Source organism: Arachis duranensis, chromosome 6 (genome assembly GCF_000817695.3).
Source record: "Arachis duranensis cultivar V14167 chromosome 6, aradu.V14167.gnm2.J7QH, whole genome shotgun sequence".
Taxonomy (NCBI): Eukaryota; Viridiplantae; Streptophyta; class Magnoliopsida; order Fabales; family Fabaceae; genus Arachis; species Arachis duranensis.
The window spans coordinates 32,473,767-32,495,220 of record NC_029777.3 but is presented as its reverse complement, the minus strand read 5'-3'; the positions used below and the strand labels follow the sequence as shown (position 1 = coordinate 32,495,220).

General features: G+C 35.3%; 1 protein-coding gene and 1 long non-coding RNA gene across 2 annotated transcripts; both read left to right on the top strand.

Annotated features, from left to right (window-relative positions):
- Positions 1-6,103: 6,103 nt before the first annotated feature.
- LOC107493679 (auxin-responsive protein SAUR21) lies at positions 6,104-6,764 on the top strand. Its single transcript, XM_016114735.3, has one exon. It carries the CDS (start codon positions 6,225-6,227, stop codon positions 6,579-6,581), a length of 357 nt encoding a protein of 118 aa, XP_015970221.1. The 5' UTR covers positions 6,104-6,224; the 3' UTR covers positions 6,582-6,764.
- A 2,173-nt stretch (positions 6,765-8,937) lies between these two features.
- On the top strand, positions 8,938-12,513 carry LOC107493675 (uncharacterized). The gene is made up of 7 exons (XR_002363784.2): positions 8,938-9,034; positions 9,211-9,381; positions 9,928-10,087; positions 10,442-10,543; positions 10,624-10,687; positions 11,401-11,456; positions 12,190-12,513. It is a non-coding gene; the product is annotated as an uncharacterized LOC107493675 (long non-coding RNA).
- The last annotated feature ends 8,941 nt before the right edge of the window (positions 12,514-21,454 follow it).

The following is a 21,454-nucleotide window of genomic DNA, read 5'->3' as shown; positions in this document are numbered from 1 at the left end:
CCGCCTCTGGCTACTTCTTGGTGTTAATCAACAACATGAAGCTTGTGTCAGGCGCCAGTGGTAGTAGCCTCGCGATGCTGGTTGAGACGGTACAGTTCTACTAGAAGAACAATATGGTTTGGCTTAAAAAATTTTTAAAAAGTTGCAATGCTAAGCTGAGATTAGATGAGAGTCCCAAATTAAAGTAGTGAACAACATTAGGAATCCTCAGGGCACATCTTTCGTTAGTTTCTCACAAATTGTATCACTGCCAATGAATATGAAAAAAATTTTGTCGTAGAATTTTGATGCTATTTGCACACCAATGACGGATGACATTCAGGAAGAAAGCAGACCACAACTAAAACAAAAGAGAAGAAAGCATCGTCCTAAGGTCATTGTAGAAAGCAAACCAAAACAAACTTCAAAGCCAATTGAAGAAAAGAATGTTCAACTAAAAGAAAACTCAATTGGCAAGAGAAAATATGTGAGAAGGAAAGAAGTAAATAAGACCCTTACTACTCTAGCAAAAAAATAACTAGTCTAATTAAAGACTTAAAGGCAAAATCTACGAAAAGTCATGTTGAAGAACTTTGTTCGATAGATTTGCTGGAACAAAAAATACAATCGCACAACCAAATAGGTATAGTGAAAATAGAGACAACATAAATGTAGGTCTTCCTTATGGTATAGTCACTTCCATGAAGGAGGCATCAAAGTCATTACCAGAAGAGACATAAGTCCCGAGGTAACGAGAAAAACCAAAAATAAAAGGAAGACAAGAGTTCTGACCGACCTCGAAGGTATCACCCCTACACTCCATTACGTGTTTTTCTAGTGAGTATATACAGAAAAATATGCCATACAAAAGATACCTCCTCCTCTACCAATCCAAAGCAATAATGAAGAAAGTCGGACAGATTACTATACATTGCTATAATGATGCTGGACCGCAAAAGAAGATAAGAGTGCAAATATAGAAAAAGATCACTAATAGTCTATAAGCACTCTGGATTGGCGTGTCCACATTATGACAAGAGGACTTGCAGAAGACAGAACAATTAAAGTCTCCTCAGAAAAGAGTGAAGGCGACTTATTATCCGACTTGACAGAAGCATTCTAAACCATAAGGCAGCATGGGATGAGGCTAAATCCCACAAAGTGCACCTTCACTATAGAAGCAAAAAAATTTCTGGGGTTCATGCTCACCTAAAGGAGGCATTGAAACTAACCTGACCTGCTTGAAAGGAGGCACGACTTCACATGGACTCAAGAATGTGAACAAGTCTTCTAAGAATTCGTAAAATTCTTGCCTCAGCCTCCAATTTTTACATACATAAAAGGAGAAGAGCTTGTTCTATATTTAGCTGTGGCCGACAAAGCAATAGCCTCTATACTATTTAAAGAAGAAGACATCGGGTGAAAGCTTGCCTACTTTACTAATAAGTTACCACAAGGAACTGAGCTCAATTATTAGAAAATTGAGCAAGTTGCATATACTTTGGTTTTAGCATCTCGGAGATTGTGATCCCACTCTCAAGCTCACACCATCAAAGCCCGAGCTAATCAGACCATGAAGTATATCCTCTAAAAAATGGATATTGCAGGGCAGATGATGCTATGGTAGGCTGTGGAGTTGTCCGAATTTGATTTGAAGTATAAAGTTCAGATGGTCATCAAGTTGCAATACTTGGCCGACTTCCTTGCGAAATATACCGAGGAGAAAAAAGTGAGCTCCACGACTGAAAGATGGATCATCAAACAAAGCTGGTAGTAGGGCAGGGATCATCCTCAGAATGAAGAAGTAAAGGCCATGCATATAAGCCGAGACCAGAATGGCAGAGCTGATGCCTTCTCCAAGCTAGCTCGTACAAAGCCTGGGACAATAATAAAATCCTAATCCAAAAAACACTACAGTCACCTTCAATATCAAAAGAAGTCAAAGAGACGGACATCCTCACAATCTAGGGATGAATAATTCCAAGCGTTGAATAAATCAAGTTCGACATCCTTCCTCAAGAATAAAGGGAGGTAAGGAGATTAATGAAAACTCAGTACTACACCTTAGTTTGTAATATTCTCTATAAAATAGGGAGCTCAATACCTCTATCAAAGTACATCCCGACTTCGAATACAAGAGGTTCTAGATGAAACCCATAGTAAAATATGTGGAATTCTTCTGGGGGCAGGTCACTGGTAAAAAGGTGTTACGAGCTGACTTCTATTGACCGACCTTTTAGAGCTCACATAAATGCTATAAGCATATGAAACAACTCAAACTACCACTAATGAATCTCCCTTTTGACATACATATGGCACAGAAGCCATGATTTCCACCGACATAAATAAAGAAAAACCAAGGGCAACATTCTGCAATGAAGTTAGAGTACAAAAGAAGAACTCGATCTCCTTCCATAAATCTAAGAGAAAAATCAGATAAGAAAAGAGGTTTTGAGACAAAGGATGGCTACAAAGTACGACAAGATTCGCCACAAAAGACCTCATCTTGATAAAAAATAATATCGGGCTACAGAGGTCGGGCAAAGAAAAGCTGACAGTAAGCTAGATAGGATCCTACAAAATTACTAAAGTCTTAGGAAAAGACTACTACAAAGTGTCTGACCTCAAGGGTGAAGAACTGCCTAGGTCGCAACACGCCTCCAACATAAGAAGATACTACAATTTCTTATGAAAATTAATTTTCTACAATTAAGACACACCAATTTAAGCTTGATAAAGTGCAAAAATTATTGCCCGACGAGGTCCAAATTGGTGTAAGAAGTTATATACGCGAATTGGAAAAAAGCACCTCAAAAAGGCTCGAGCCAAAAGGGTTGAAAGAGTTATTCTTAGAACAAGTCGCAAAAGTAATTTAACTAAAAATGACCCTCGAGACATAAATACGATTTATCAACTCAACCCGCACGAGTAACAAATAAGTAGTACTAAATTTCAAGCCCACGAGCTCATCTCTACAAGTTCAAAAATAAACGACCTACCGTAAAAACAAGTCGTATAAAATGGAACTTCACAAAAACAAGTTGTCAAAAGAAAACTTGTTCTAGCATTCACAAAAACATGAGGACAACTTGGTTTAAACGAGTTGTGCCAATCAACCATATTTTCAATAAACTTATGTCAAGCACAAGTCATGTCAACAAGAAAACAAAGCTTCAAAATTGATTATATCAAAACAAATCATTAAACAAAGCATTAAAAAGTAATTTGTATCAAAATGAATTACTAAAGCAAAATTGAAACAACTCAATATAAAATAAGTTGTAAAAAATAAAAAGGGTAAAAATAAAATAACAAGAAAAAAATCCTTCAACCAAACGAATCGTATAGAAACAAGTTGGAAAGGAATGAAATGATGGTAAAAGCATTTTGAACAAAATCAAAACGTAAAAGTAATCCTCCAATCAAAACAGCTTGGGTAACAACGATCTGTATCATAAACAAGGATAATAACCTTGTAAAACTAGGAAGGGGAGGGAATAAACATATAATCCCTTCGACAAAGTGCAAAAATCACGAGCCTACCTTTTTAATGGTCACTCGGATAAAGCGACGAGGTTTAAATTAGTGTTCAATGGTTATAATACGACTTGATGATTTAAAACAACTCAAGATCATGAGTTGAACGAAATTGAGTAAAAAATAACCATATGATCTAAACAATTTGTATTGAAACAAATCGTGTATAAAACAACTTGATATATAATGAGATGTGCTTCAGAAAAGTGACTTGTATAAAAATAAGTCATCTATAAAAAACTCGAAATGAATGAGTTGAATAAATCATTGAAAGGCTTCATTCGATAATCCGATCTGCTTGATTACTCAAGTCCGAAGTCATAAAGCTTGATCTTGAGCAAGGGCATAATGGATCAAGCAATGAAGTTCGATAGCTATAAAGAGGATTTGATACTTTAAAAGGACTCAAAGTAAACATGTTGTACTCAAAATAGGTTGTGAAGTCCTAAAAATAGCTCGAATTTAAACGAGTTGTATGAAATTAGATCAAGAAATAGCCATATTTTAATTAAACGGTTTGAAATGAAACAAATTGTAAAACCTTAAAACTACTCGCATCGAACGAGCTAGACGAGGTTATACTCAGGAATAATTACGAGTTTTGAATTAAACGATTTGTATCAAAACAAGTTGTACGAAATTAGAACTATAAGTTTCAAAAATAATTTGTATTGAAACAAGTCATTTAGCCGCAAAACAATTCGAACTAAACGAGTTGCATGAAAACCGATTAAGAAATAATCATGTCTCAAAATAAGCGATTTGTATCAAAAACAAAGTTGTGCAACAAATCTACAATATGCAAAATAACTCGGTATAAAATAAGTTGTACGAAATCAGAATAAGATTCAGAAATAGGATTTGTATTAAAACAAATCATGCATCCTCAAAACAACTCGAACTAAACGAGTTGTATGAAACTAAGACAAGAAATATTCTCTGATTAAGCAAGATGTGCTAAAACCAGTCATACAGAGTCTACAAACCTTAGATAACTCAGAAAGTACGAGTTGTGCAAATCAGTTCATGAAAAATGACTTGGCCAAAAACAAGTCGTATAAAGAAAGCAAGTCGTACATAGCATCAAAACGGCTTGTAATATCATGTCACCAAACGACAATTTTTAAGAAAGTAACAACTACATTACAACAAAATGATAGCGCACGGAAAAAGCGCACAAATGGTTATAGAGTAACGTTACGAAAATGTTACATCATTGGAATCATGTTGAGTTGACCGACCTCTTTGACTTCAAACTTCAAAACTACTAAACAACTTCTTCACAACTCAACATTTCGACTTGGTCATCTAATTGCTCGAGCTCAACTTCATAAAGCTCGACCTCGAGCATGGACACTGTTCATGCACTAGCCAATAATTTAGCCAGACCCAAAATAATGAATAAAATCCAATCAATGGGTATTAGCCGGACCGACACCTACCCCGACCTCATAGAGGTCGAACACAGTGACACGAGTTCAGCCCTACTTATCTAATAAGTAACTAACTCCTAAGATATCTTCTATTAATCTAGACGGGAGATTTCAACAATCTCACTAACAAAAGGGAACGGTCATCCACCATCTAAGGTGGAACTACTCTAAAAGATGGTTATCTATTCTACTATAAATACACTTATACTGTCAAGTATATTCAAAATCCAATTTACTAAAAACCTCTTAAAAGCCTTTGTTAATTTAAGTATCGGAGTCTCTTGCAGGTACTACCTCTATCTCCTCACGAAAAATTCGGACGACAACTCCTCAGCACCAACACAAGTCAGACACTATCTTAAAAGAAGTTTAGATCTTATGTTCAAATCAAAATTCCCATTTCAGGTAACATTCGGAACATATAGTAATTGAAGTTTAAAATTTTTAACATTTCTTATAAAGTCTATAATATTTCATATGGGTAAATGCACCTAATTAAATGATACAGAGGATGATAATTTTATAGGAAAATGTAGTACAGTTTTATTTTGCCATTAGTTTCATAAAATTACATCTATCGTAACAGTTTTGCTAAAAGAAAAATACCTATTTGTCAATAAACGACCAAAAAAAGAAAAAAAAAACATTTGACACATGCAATGAATCATAACTGTAGATATAAAAGTTCAGAAACTACACATTAAAAATTAAAAATTCTATATTAACTAGTTATTAGCTTTTTCATTTATTATTGTTCTCTCATAACTTATCTCTATCTTAAACGGTTACATTCATTAACGCGATGCAATGAAATAAAATATCAATTCCATAAACCTCAATACTCGTCTCACACTTATAGATTCATATGTTGCTACTTGTTAGATGGCATAATATTAATTTAAGATAAAATTAAATAAGATACTAGTAATAATTTGTTGAATGAGAAAAAGACGCGTCAAAGATGCAATAAATGATCATGTCTGTGAACACGGAAAATGGATAATATGGCTGGCTCCACCCTTAACGAATAATAACAATAATAATTAATAACCATAAGAGAATGAAGCTTCCTTTGTGCTTCCACCAATCATATCTCATTCTTATAAATCTACGTACCTAGCAAGTACTCAACATCCCACACTACAAAAATCTATATATACATATCTATTATATCAACTTTCAAGTCTCATCAGCTCACTGAACAAACTAAACCAAGGTATTATTGTCAATTGTCTAGCTATATCAAGATTTCAGTTTTCAAGAACAAGAACAATTATGGAGGTGATTATTAGAAGGAAAAGCCTCAAGTCTCTGGTGACAAAGGTAGTTAAAGGTCTTGCATTCTTGGCCCTAAGTAAAAGGGCTTATCCCATAAGTGACATCGACGACGACGGCGACGAAGAAATAGTAACATCGGTGCCGGAAGGGCATTTTGCGGTTATAGCAATGGAGGGTGGTGATGAAGAAGAGAAGAAGAGGTTCATGATTGAATTGGATTATTTGACGGATCCGGCGTTCTTGAAGCTTCTGGAGATGGCTAAGGAAGAATATGGATTTCAACACAAAGGTGCTCTTGCTCTTCCATGCACCCCTCAGCAACTTCGCAACATTTTACATAATCATCAATTGTAACACTTTACTTTTGTCACAGTTCATAAACATTAATCTACTTATATGTATACATACAATACACACAAAGTTACACATTAATTCCTAGTTGATTAAACACCTCACCATTTCTGTTTTTGCATATTGGTGGACATCTGAAAAGGAATAGTTCTATTTCTATTTCATATATATACAGTTCTATTGGCAATGCCTTTCTTTTATTTTATTTTTTTTGCTTTTCTTTTTTTTGGTTGAAATTAATATTGTACCGATGATTAGTGTCATTCGTCAACATGACAGATTTTTCAGAAATATTATTGAAGGAAAAGGGACTAAAATTGTAATTAGTGTTAAACTACGTATTATTAATACAATATAGTATATATTATTCGAGTACTTAATTGATGTAACCGAAATGATAGATGATTCAAGCTAAGTAACTATCGAAAAATCAACTTAGATTAATTAAGTTACTTAAGTAAGTAATATTCAGTTTCAAATTTTATTTTATTCCAGTACAGACTCTTAAATAGAGTTTAAATTTGTGCAAATTAGCATGTGACCTACTATGTTAAAAGATATAAAAAAAATTATATATAATGTGTGTGTGCAGTTTTTAGTTTCCTTATCAGTCTTTTTTTAAAGACATTAGTAATATTTTATTCAATAGAAAAACAAAAACAATGTCCAAAAGTCAGGACAAAAATATAAAAAATGGAGGACTCCCAAACATTCGCTAATAATAGGCGAAATTGTAAAAAAGACAAAACATAGAAAAAAAATTATGGATAAAATTTAGGGCACTGTTGTAGATCTCGAATCAATGAGTTTCTGGTTCACCTTAATCGTTGCTGCTAGCACTTCCTCTAGAGACTCTTGGACGTACTCAAAGATTTGCTAGTACCTCTTCTTTTAAATATTCCAAACTGTAACCAAAATTAAATGAGCTATGTTGAGGCTCGTTCCTTGTTGACCAGCTTGCAGCACCGAATCCCTCCACCAATTAAAGAAGCATAAATAATTAGGGTTTAGGATGAGATAAGGCAAAGAACTCTTTTTTCACTAAATTAGCATCCCAGCAGAAGAACAGGTAGTGCATGAGTGATTCTGGTACTGAATTGTAGATTGAGTAAGCCATCAGAGCGGATGGGAACTGCTGGTGGACAAGGAGTAGAGCAGAAAACTTACCATGAAGGATTTTTCATGTGAAGAGTAAAATCTTATAGGGGATTGTCAACTTCCACAAATAGTTCCAAACAGGTCTCTCACTACAAGAAAAATACCCATTCAACCACACTTTTTTTAAGCTACATTTGAAAAGCGTAGCCTATTCTATGAATAGGCTACGCTTTTCTCCGTGTTGCCTTTTTATAAGAGAAAAGGATACACAATTGCAGCATCATTTAAAAAGTGTAGCCTTAGATATTATAGAAATCACTTATAAAGCGTAGCCGTAAGTTAATATCTATAGGTTCATTTTTCATATCAAAGATGACACTTTTAGAGGGTAGCCTATTTGTTAAATTTTGGGTCCATTTTAAAAGCGATGCCTAATGTATCTAGAGCTTTTTTTCCTGAAAGCAAACTCATCACACTTAGTAAATTTTTTTGTGATTCAATTCCCTCCAAATGTCACTCAATCACCTTCGTCCCTTTCGTAAACCCTCAGTCTCACTTTTTCCTGAAAGCTCACTCATCACCTTCATCGTGAAGTAGAAGCCCTCGCCATCGTTGCCCTGCTCACCATCGTTGCCCTGCTCACCATCAGTCTCACTTTTTCCTGAAAGCCCTGCTCACCATCGTTGCCCCCACTCACTCTCTTCACTCTCGCCATTGACCCTCTCACTCTCGCTCTCGCCACTAACCCTCTCACTACAAGAAGAGACCCTCTCAGTCTCACATAGACCGTCGTCGCCCCCCACTCACCACTCACCCGCACTCACCACTGTCCACATTGCTGCACTACTGACCGTCGCTCCTCTTCGCCATCTTGCACTGATCGTCGCTGCGCCGCCCTCACCATCGTCGCTGCGCCATTCTCACCATTGCTTCTCACCACTGTGATTTAATATACATCTTGTCTATTTTCTCTTCTTTCCTTGTTTTGCAGCCTGGTTTATCTTGACATTCTCATGCCACCATTAATAGAGAAACGGTAGCAACTTCCATTTTTTTTTGCAGCCTGGTTTATCTGGTTTTGTAATTTATTTTGAGGATTTGTTGTTCTGATATTTGGGGTTTTACAATCTTGTGTAATTTCTGCTTCTTACTATGTTAGAGTTTGCTTTTTTATTTTGCATTTTGCTTTATTATTTTGCATCTTGCCTTGTTAGGGTTTGTAGTTGTTATTAGTGTTATTCTCTCATTGGAAACTAAGTACCAGCAGGTTTGGCAATTGAGACTATAACCGATGACAGGGATACAACATATGAAGAGGATATCAAATCTGCTGGGACCAAGAAAAGTGATTCAAAAAGGTACAAGTTGTCTTACAAGCTTGCTGAGCAAAATTGATTTTCTGGTCCTTTCTATATCAAGTTAGTTTCTTCCAAATATTGAATTAACCTCAATGTAAAGTGTCAGCCGGACACTGAAAAGTTTCACATACTGTTGGAAAATTTAGAATCATATATTAATTCTATTCAAATTACAGGTTAAAATGACGTTAGAACTTTTGTGAAAAAATGAGGTTCGACTCTGTTCCTATATTAATGATATTCAAGGTCAGGGATATGGAAAGAAAGCAGGTCACTCAATGTTCTTTCTTGAGAATATTTTTGTTCCACCAATCAAATTCCGCCCTCCCACTAAAGGAGGTGATATGGTAAGTGTGAATAATAAATAAAGACTGTTAACGAGTTGTGCTATTTCTCTATCTTCTTTGTTTGTACTCCATGTTCTTGCTTCTACTGTGGAGTGTGGAATATTTCCAAAGTTTGTTAATGCAAGGTATAGGTTTAGGGAAGTACTCTGAATTTGAAATTGTTGTGGGATATAAATGTAGGAAAAATGTACTTATGAAATTGTTAGCAGATATATATAGATTGGAAAATGAAGGATTTTTGTTAGAAAATTCTATCATGACTCATGCGGGCCATTCTTAGGAAAGCAAGCCAGTAGGATGTAAAGGTAATGTGAAGGGAGGATATAAGGATGAAATGTAAATCCAGTTTCTTTCTTGGTTTATCACAAGAACGCACTTACCCTTTCAATTTAGCTAATCTCATTTAATGGGATAAGGCTTGTAAATTGCTGGCATTCAAAGTATAACTACTCCTTTTTAGTCCTTTCATTGTTTTGTGAATACTTGACTATCTTTTTTATTCTACAATCACCTTATTGACTTGGACTTGGGCAATTGTGTTTGTAGGTATCGGAGCATGCTCATACTGTTTTGTTGAGAAGGATTTTGCAGTCTAACATAAGATTAGGGGATGCCCATCTAAACAAGAAGGATCCCTCAATGGTTTTAGCCAGGTGGGTGGAACTTCAGCAATCTGTAAATGTGCTCTTTACCAGTAACACTTCTGGTGAGAATTTATGCTGTTTTTTTTTTGTTTTGGTTTCTTTTTTTGGTTGTAACATGCAGACCTGGGTGTAGTTGGGTAATATATTTTATAAATATCTTTATGTGATAAAATGTCTGTTGTGCACTCTCTTCTTTTTCTCGTGAATATTTAAGAGAGGACAAAGAACAATATGTGCACAATATATGGTAATACCCAACTAGTAGATATAATGCAAATGAATTTGCAGAAGTTCCAACTTATGATTTGGTACACAAAATGAGAAATTTTCTATAAGCTGTTATCACAATGCATACCTAGAAATGTTGAAGTAAAACATATATTAATTGTGTCTGTTTCCTGTTTTGAAATCCACAGGTTGCCATTGAAAATCTTTCCACATAACAAGCAGAAGTGGAGGTTGAGGTTCGAGGTCCTCCAGTTTCAAAATTGTTTGATCATGAAGGAAATCCAACAAAGGTTTTACTCTGTCTGAGTAGTTTTATAATCATGAATTGCAGTCAACTACTTCTGCCTTAATTTTTTTTATTTCATGTCAGGCCATTGAAGGATTTTCCCGTAGATATTCTGTTCCACTGGACTTGGTATACCGAAAGGTTGATGGTGAGTATCTGAAGACAAAGCAGTTGTGTTGTAGGTTTGATCGTGTTTCTTTTGGTCCTGTTCAGTATATTATTTTGTGTTTTTGTTGTACTCAGTACATTGTTATGAGTTGTAAGTAGTTCAGATTGATGCTTTATGTTGTTTGTAGCTCCTCAAGGACTGCCCCCCCCTTTTCCTTTTTTCTTTTCCATTTTTGTAGTGGTCCAATATGATTTTTTTTTCTTCAAAAGAATACAAAAACAAATACATGTTAGATATATAACCATTCATGGGTCTCTCCCTAGCTTAAACTTTTGGGATAAGTGGTTACATGATATAGTATCATAGCTTTTGTGACCAATGGTCTCAAGTTTGATTCTTGTTGCCCCCATTCTTCCAAAAAACAGGATAGAATTTCAGCACAAGGCAAAAAATAGACTTATGGTAATTCACGCTTTAAGCCTAAAAAGGCTGCATATGAGGATGCTGTTAGATATATAACTATTCATGTGCTTTTACTTAACAGTCTAAGTTTTTGTGATAAGTGGTTTCGTGACGATACATTTGCATAGCCACTAGTTCATAATGCAGAAAAATTAATTGGCTTGATGCATCATCATTTGCTGCTTTTATGGAAAGGAAACTTTATGCTATTAGATTATGCTTTCTCTCCCAATTTAAATTTCCAGTCAGTTTTCCTGTTAATATGCTACTTTTGCTTCTTGACATTGCAGGAAAAACAGAATATGTTTATGCTCGTGTGAAGGAGCTTTCAAGATATTCTTTAGAGGTTTTTCTATTCATTATCCTTAAAAAATCTTGCCGTCTATGTTTGTTTAATATTTTTTTTACGAGGATGCAAGTTCCATGGTTAATATAATATATCAAATATTTATGTGGCTTTTTCCTTAAACCTACAGGTAGCTTTGATTCTAGACCACATATATAATTCCATATAGTAACACATATTTAACAAAATAATTTCAAAATGATTTAGAGTCAACTGAACTTTTCAAACAAATTGAAGCAAAATGCCCAAGAAATTCAACCCTTAAGATCTAGACCACACAGCCAGGACACACAACATAAAATACCAAAAAATGTGTTTCCTCATTTCCATAAGGAAATGCATCAAAACAAGGAAAGAACAAGTGTCATACAATTTCTGAGTAAGCACTAGATATTACACAAATGTGAGGGGAAATAATCTTGTGTAGTTTATCAGGGAACTCGTCTTTATTGTTAAGTGTTAATACAATTGTGTACTGCAGTTTAAATAAAAGACTTGATGTTAGGGGGAGAATTAGATTAGTATAAGGTTTATAAAGAAGTATCCTTATTCATAGAATGAGCGAGGACTGAAACTCAAAAAAGGAAAATTTCAGGCTAATTCCCTTGAGATATGCACAAGGATATGTTCAGACCAATGGCTCATGTATTCATCTATGATTTATTTGTGTTTATTACTTTATTACACTTTGTAAGAAAATGTCATTGCTGATTATTAATTATACTCTTGTTAGGTTCTGTCTGAAGATTTGCCTGCTACTATTTCTAAGATATCATTTCCAAAGACGATGAAATGCAATTCCCAGGTATGTGGGATTTGAGGCAGATGAAGAACCAGAAATCTCCCAAATACGATCTTCCGTTGAACAAGATATTTAAAGAACAAGATTTTTTTCTCTTCTATCAGAAGGTTAATAATTTTTATTAGAAGATACTTATGTAGGATACAATATTTTGGTTTTTTATAGTTTATTAGTAGTAAATTCTAAGTGGTCTAATGTATATTTTGATATGGGTATGTTTAATTTAGTGTGAGATGTATGAATACTCATTTATGATCATCCCAATATTTTTAGTTCATTATAAATATATTTTGTTAAAAGAGGGATCTAAGGCTACGCTTATAAAAAGTAGCTATGGTATACAATGTGGCTACGCTTTACAAGTGATGCAGTAGCGTTGAAAAGCGTAGCCTATTCTGGAAAAATGAAAGCTGAAAAGCGTAGCCTTTGATCCTGGATAGCATCACTTGAAAAGCGTAGCCTATTCCCAAACGCCAAAAGCGTAGCCCTTGGTGCAGAAAAGCGTAGCCTTTGAGAATAGGCAATGGCCGAATAGGAATCACCTCAAAAAGCGTAGCCGTAGCCCAAAAAGCGTAGCCGTAGCCTAAGGCATCATTTTTTTTCACTTTTGACTACACTTTTCAAGTGTACCTGAATGGGTGTTTTTCTTGTAGTGTCTGTTGCATGAAGTTTGGACATAACTCAATATAGAAGCATGGTGTAATTAGTAAACAATCCTATATCGTGATACAGCATCACCATATGTTTTTGTCATGTTCATCACCCATTGAATTGAGTCTTCACCTTTTTCTAGAGTAATCGAGAGGATTTTTAGAGCAATTTCTAAAGGAAAATGATTTGAAATAATTAATGCTTAGTTTCCCTGTTTGTTTGCCAAAAACAAGTCTTTAACATCATGCATAATAAATGGTGGCTATCTAGTTGCATTGCTGCAGATGGTGGAACAATGCAAGGGTAAGGAGAGAGGAGTCAAGGTTCACTGAAATTTTAGATTTCACCAAAACAAACTTTCCAGCTGATATCTTTTCGCAACTCGCCTCCCTTCTAGAATACTTTGCGAACTCCAAGAAGGTAAAGTTCCTACTTCTGCTATAAGAATAGAATTAAATCAAAAGTATTAACCTTTAATAATTCTAGATATAAGAGAGTTAGTTTGAGTCACAATTTTCTAGCACTGTTTACCAATTAGAGCCAAACTTTGAGCATAAAAGTCTTTAAATCCAGGACTGTCTTCTTTCTTAGGCCTAGTTATCTTATCTAGTAAATTCGCACCATACGTCTTTTGAAATATTCTGCCCCTATCAGAACTGAGTTAGAATACTATAAATTTTATTAAGCAAGTTGTTCAGAAGTTTAAAACAAGATAGATTGTATATTGGTATGTCTTTACCAACTGCCCAAAATAAAACCTATCTTCTCTCCATTAGATAACAAGTACCTTTTTCACCCTTGTATTTTCTTGAAGACCTTATCTTTGATCGAATTGAAAGTTTTTTGTTTAGAGAGGTTGACAATGGAAGGTAGACTCAAATATTTATCCTGCGCACTTATGTGAGAAATATTTATTTGAGCAGCTCGGGAGGTTCTAATCAGACATGGAATGTTGTTATTGAATAATAGAGCTGACTTATTAAGATTATTAACTCTTTAGCAACTGAAACTATCATGGGACTCCAACAACTTTAGAATAGAAGAACAACTATCTTCTAAGATTTTATAGAATAGAATAGAATCATCTATGAATAGCAAATGATTTATAATCAGGCATCTTCTATTAATTCGAATTCCTTGAAAGAGATTGTTATGCTCTACTTTGTGTAGTAAGAAAGAAAGGCCTTCTTCACAAAATAAAAAAAAAAGAAAAAGGGATAGAGGATCATCCTAACGGGTGCCTTTATTTGATTTTAAAAAAATCATAGCATTGTCCTTCTAAAATATCAAAGTAAGAAATAGTGGTTATTAATTTATGAATCAAGTCAATGAATCTTAAGTCAAAACCCAACTTTTTCAAAATAAATCATAGAAAATGTCACCCCATCCTATCACATACTTTACTCATATCAAACTTGAGTGCCATTTCATATTCCAAACCTCTCTTATTTTGTTGAAGATAGTGTAATACATTCATGTGTTATAAGAATGCTGTTAAAAATAAGTCTACCTTTGAAGAATGTGCTCTGCATAGGTCCAATCACATTGTTCATACAATCTTGAAGTCTACAAACCAGCTCCTTTGATATGATTTGGTATATAATAGAAAACAAAGTGATGGGTCTTACCTATGTTATATTACTCGCATCTGGGACCTTTGCCACTAGGCGGATATTAGTAAAATTAAAGCTTTTTAGAATTCTATTTTCAGAAAAAAAAATTATGACTACCCGAAACATGTATTCTCCCACTATATCTCAGTAGAATTGGAAGAATTTAGTCGTCATACCATCTTCTTCCAGAGCACTCTGAGGGTGAATACTAAAAGTAACTTTCTTTTAACCTCATCCAGAGAAATAGGTCTCCTAAGCCTACGCTTCATGTTTGCTATAACTTCAGACTCAAAGTCTATGAAAAAAGGCTTAGGATCCACCTAATTGGAAGAAATGAAATTGTCTTTAAAGTAGTCCTCAACCACATTAGCCATATCTATAATGACCCAATTTTCGGCAGGTCCGGATTACTGCCAGTCGTCAGGTGTTACTTCCCAGTAGCCGTATATACTCTAGACTTGGTAATATTTACTACATATGAGCCTTTCGTACTAATGAAATGCGTATGTTAGCTTATTTTTATCATATGTCTTTCTTAACAAACCTATTAGCAAAACCATAAACATCTTCAGAGATATACAATGTAAAATAAACACCAATTTAACAGCAAAATTAAAATAGCAACAAGATTGCAGAAAAGCTTGCATACATATATACGTCTTAAGTTAGTTCATACAAACTTGACACGCTTAGCTATAAATAGATATACATATAAACTTATATACAACTGACAACTTTCCAGATACCTGGTTCATATAGAAAACCCCTAAACTGGTACCCGGACTAACAAAGAAAAGAAAATATCAAGTTCTACCCCTCAAAATTGCTATAAAAGTGAGGGAAAGCAAAGTCTAAGAAATAAAGACCATCTATCCTACTTTTTTTTCATCGTAGAGTGACGGAAGAAAAATGTCAATAAAGATTTTTACAAAAAATATCGCGTTGCAAGTATAGTTCTAAACCGATAATTAAACCTCAATCAACGTTTAGATTGTTTGTCATTTAAGCAAACCCAATAAAATTAACCGAAGTATTTAAACTTCGGGTGGTCTCTCAAGGAATTACAGGAAAGTATATTTATTATTGGTTATGAGAATGTATATTTTTGGGTTTTGAGTTTAATAAGCAAGGAATGTAAATAACAAGAAAATAACTAACAACTAAGAAAGGTTCTAGCAAGGGTTGAGAATTGGAATTCCTATCCTCATTATCATTGTCAATTATGATGGTAATTACAAATTGCTCTCACTTAGTTAACCTCTAACAATTGAAGGAAAGTCAAGTGAGCAAATCAATCTTGAGTTCACAAGTCCTAATCAAAGACTAGAGTTAGTGAAGCTCAAGCCAACTAGCAACTTTCAATCACCAACCAACAAGGGACTTTGACAATTCAAGAGTCTCCAAATTACTCAATCCAAGTGATAAACCCAAATTTTGTGGTTTATCTTGTGCTTAATTTGGGAGATTTTGTCAACTTATCTCACATTTATTCAATGAAATAGCATAGTTTTGAAATTCTCCCTTAATTTGTGCTTAACTGTAAAAACATGTTTTTTAGGCCTTAAAATAGCTAAATTTAATTCACTTTAATTCCATTTGATGTATTGATGTGTTTGTTGTGTGATTTTAGGTTCATAAGGCAAGTATTGGATGGAAGAAGTGAAGAGAAAAGCATGCAAAGTGGAGAATTCATGAAGAAATGAGCATCTGGAGAATTGAGAGCCACACGCACGCGTCATCCACGTGTACGCGTGAGGAGGGATTTTGGCCAGGAATGCGCACGCGTCACCAACGTGCAGGCGTGACGCTGATCACGTGACCTCATTAAAGTGAATTTGCTGGGGGCAATTTCTGAGCTTCCCAGGCCCAAATCCATCTCATTCCTGAGGCTATTTCATGTAGAATTCAAGCTTGGACAAATGGAGAGCAATTAGTTGTAGGGTTAGCATCATGTAGGTTAGTTTCTAGAGAGAGAATAGGGTTCTTAGGCTATTTTGCATCTTAGATCTACGGTTTAATTCTTGTTCTCATCTAGTCTTCCTTATAATTACTTGTCCTTACATCTTTGTTCTTCCTAGTTTTCTTGTTAATTTCCTTTTATGTCACTTTTATGTTATGAGCACTTTTGTTGGATTTGGATTTCTTTTAATCAATTTGATGTTTGATGTTCTTTTATTGTTGATTTGATTAGTTATTGTTATTCTCTTGCAATTGGTAGTTGTTAGATTTTACATTTCTTGCAATTTTACCATGCTTTCTTTTTATGCCTTCCAAGTGTTTGACAAAATGCTTGGTTGGATGTTAGAGTAGATTTTTTAGCATTTTTGGCTTGGAAAGAGAAATTAGGTAATCTTGAGTCATTAAGACCCAACTCATGTTGGTGATCTGGAGTTGTTAGTTGATATTATTTCCATTGACTCTAATCTCTTGCTAATTCAATTAGTGAGTTGATTAGGACTTTTGGATTGAGATTAGCTAGTCTTATTTGACTTTCTCCCTATGTGAAGATAACATTATACCTTCTTCCATTGTTGGAGATGACAAAATAAGATAAATTCTTGTTAATTATTGTTATGATTACTGACTAGGATAGAAAGCCTATTTTCCAATCCTTGCCATGAATGTCTCTCTTTATTAATTGCTTCCTTTAATTGTTTGCTTTATTTTCTTGCCACTTATTTCCTTGCCCCCTTTTATCAATCAAACCCCCTTACCCTTTCATATCCAATAATTGATCACTTCATTGCAATTCCTTGTGAGACGTCCCGAGATTTGAATACTTCGGTTAATTTTTCATTGGGATTTGTACTTGTGACAACCAAAACATTAAAATTTGATTGAGAGTTATTAGTTGGTTTGAAACTATGCTTACAACGAAGTTCTTATTTCTATTGAGAAAATTCTAAACCGACAATAATTCTCTAATCACCAAGCTAAGAATACAAAAATCTAATTTAAAATCAAACCAAGCATTTTATCAAACACTTGGTAGGCACAAAATAAAAGTATGGTAAAATTGCAACAATAATAAAATCTAACAACTACCAATTGAAAGAAATTAACAATGACAACTGAAGAAAGCAATAACAACATGAACATATAAATTGCATTAACAAAGATCCAAAGTATCAAGAGTGCATAAACATAAGGATAACAAAATGAAGGAAATAACAAGTAGAATTGAAGAACAAAGGTGCTAGAACAATAAATTGCAAGAAATTGTAAATAAAAACAAAAATTAAATCTAAATCTAAGAAGAAATTGGAGTAGAAACCCTAAAACCTAGAGAGGTCACGCGTACGCATCATCCACGCCGCTGCACCGATCACACGTACGCGTCGTTTACCCATGCGCATCGATACCAGCTTCCCAAAACTTCAATTTCTTGTGTTCCTTCCACTATTGCATGCTTCCTTGCCATCCTCTAAGTTATTCATGCCCAATAAACCCTGAAAACACTTAACACACGTATCACGGCATCGAATGGTAATAAGAGAGGATTAAAATTAGCAAATTTAAGGCCAAAGAAGCATGTTTTCAATCATAGCATGAAATTAGGAAGAAAAATGTAAAACATGCGAATTCTATGAATAAGTGTGAGAATAACGGATAAAATCCACTCAATTCAACCTAAAATATACCATGAAATAGTGGTGCATCATAGAGGGACAAGTCTGCAAACCTCATCTCAGGACTAGTCTCGAGCATTTCCTGTAGGGTCTGGAAACACATGCTCCTCTGGTACCTCTCTGAATAGAACTTCAGTGGCGGTAGACAAGTCAAAATCCTCCATCTGGGGAAAAAGGAAAAGGAAGGGGTGAGAACCTATATGGTTCCCAATAAGGTGACACCATGAAAACACGTCTCTCTCGTGAAACCTAGAGCTCTAGCTCTATCGTAATGACTCGCTTGCTAAATCCCTCGGCTACTTCTGTATCGCGGCTCTGACATAAATCTATCTTGACATCTCCCATTGGGGTTAATGTCGCTCCTTATGTTATTCTCTATGGCTATTGTTCCTAGTTTTATTATCTTAATCTAAGCTTTGGAGAACTTGTGATTATACAACTTTAAATACAAACAGGAATCAGGGAATAAAAAATTAACAAGAAGTAGATAGCATGTAGCAGAAAGAATGAACAGTAAACAATCACAATCAAATGCGCAAACAATTTATTATGCATGCCTGTTTCTAGTGCAGGCCATGAGCTCATGCGTCGGTTGTCTATCTACAATCCAACATTACTCGGGGCAAACTCCGAATATGGTGTCTTTACCGTGTCAGTTAGGCATAATTATCATCATGGGCAAACCCATGTCAGTTAAGATGTCTTGGCATCACGGTAAGAAACGGTGCTATCAGTTAGGTGAACATTCTCACATTAGCAATCTTAGGCTATCAGCCAGCCAGACACTTTCGCATTAACAATTTGGCACAAGGCCCATTCAACATAATTATGCTATCAGTTAGACGGATATTCCCATATTAGCAATCTTATGCTATTAGTCAGACGGGAACTTCCGCATTAGCCCTTTGGCATAAAGGCCCTTTCAACAAACAGTTCTTATGAATCATTATCCATTCATGGTTTCTCATTTTCTATCTTTTCATTATACCTCCACATCATTAATTACATACACACACATCTGCATCACCATATTGTTAAACATACTTCCGCATCACCATTTGATTACACATACCTCCGCATCACCATTTAACATTAAATATTTTAGGGATAGTCTACACTTTTTCATTTAACTAATTTCATGTATTCTTACAAAAATAAAATTGGGCATAACTGGTGCACGGAATTGTGATCATCAATGGTGCCATCAACATGGTATGCTCAATTGCAATATCAACTCTTTATCACAACTTCGCACAACTAACCAGCAAGTGCACTGGGTCGTCCAAGTAATAAACCTTACGTGAGTAAGGGTCGATCCCACGGAGATTGTTGGTATGAAGCAAGCTATGGTCATATTGTAAATCTCAATCAGGCGGATTCAAATGGTTATGGAGGATTAATGATTAAAAGATAAATAAAACATAAAATAAAGATAGAGATACTTATGTAATTCATTGGTGAGAATTTCAGATAAGCGTATAGAGATGCTTTGTCCCTTCCGTCTCTCTACTTTCCTACTGTCTTCATCCAATCCTTCTTACTCCTTTCCATGGCAAGCTGTATGTTGGGCATCACCGTTGTCAATGGCTATAGTCTCATCCTCTTAGTGAAAATGTTCAACGCGCTCTGTCACAGCACGACTATTCATCTGTCGGTTCTCGATCATGTCGGAATAGAATCCAGTGATTCTTTTGCGTCTGTTACAAACGCCCCACAATCGCGAGTTTGAAGCTCGTCACAATCATTCAATCCCTGAATCCTACTCAGAATACCACAAACAAGGTTTAGACCTTCCGGATTCTCAAGAATGGCCGCCAATAGATTCTGATTAAGGAATCTAAGAGATATCCACTCAATCTAAGGTATAACAAAGGTGGTTGTCAGGCACACGTTCATAGGTGAGAATGATGATGAGTGTCACGGATCATCACATTCATCAAGTTGAGGAACAAGTGATATCTTAGAATAAGAATAAGCTGAATTGAATAGAAGAACAATAGTAATTGCAATAATACTCGAGGTACAGCAGAGCTCCACACCTTAATCTATGGTGTGTAGAAACTCTACCGTTGAAAATACATAAGAGCAAGGTCTAGGCATGGCCGAATGGCCAGCCTCCCAAAGAGGGTTCAATCATAAAAACATGATCAAAAGATGATCCGAAGATTGAAAGATTCTCCAAATACAATAGCAAAAGGTCCTATTAATAGAGAACTAGTAGCCTATGGTTTACAGACATGAGTAAATGATGTAAAAATCCACTTCTGGGCCCACTTGGTGTGTGCTTGGGCTGAGCATTGAAGCTTCCATGTGTAGAGACTTTTCTTGGAGTTAAACGCTAGCTTTTGTGCCAGTTTGGGAGTTTAACTCCCACTTTTGTGCTAGTTCCGGCGTTTATCGCCGGGAATTCTGAAGCTGACTTGAAACACCTGTTTGGGCCATCAAATCTCGGGAAAAGTATGGACTATTATATATTGCTGGAAAGCCCTGAAAATCCACTTAGAGTGCAGGGAGGTCAGAATCCAACAGCATCTGCAGCCCTTATTAGCCTCTGACTCAGATTTTTGCTCAGGTCCCTCAATTTCAGCCAGAAAATACCTGAAATCACAGAAAAACACACAAACTCATAGTAAAGTCCAGAAAAGTGAATTTTAAATAAAAACTAATAAAAATATAATAAAAACTAACTAAAACATACTAAAAGCATACTAAAAACAGTGCCAAAAGCGTATAAATTATCCGCTTATCACAACACCAAACTTAAATTGTTGCTTGTCCCCAAGCAACTGAAAATAAAATAGGATAAAAAGAAGAGAATATACAATGAATTCCAAAAACATCTATGAATATCAGTATTAATTAGATGAGTGGGGCTTTTAGCTTTTTGCCTCTGAACAGTTTTGGCATCTCACTTTATCCTTTGAAGTTCAGAATGATTGGCTTCTATAGGAACTCAGAATCCGGATTGTGTTATTGATTCTCCTAGTTAAGTATGATGATTCTTGAACACAGCTACTTTAGGAGTCTTGGCCGTGGCCCAAAGCACTCTGTTTTCCAGTATTACCACCGGATACATCCATGCCAGAGACACATAACTGGGTGAACCTTTTCAAATTGTGACTCAGCTTTGCTAGAGTCCCCAATTAGAGGTGTCCAGGGTTCTTAAGCACACTCTTTTTGCTTTGGATCACGACTTTAACTGCTCAGTCTCAAGTTTTCACTTGACACCTTCACGCCACAAGCACATGGATAGGGACAGCTTGGTTTAGCCGCTTAGGCCAGGATGTTATTCCTGTAGGCCCT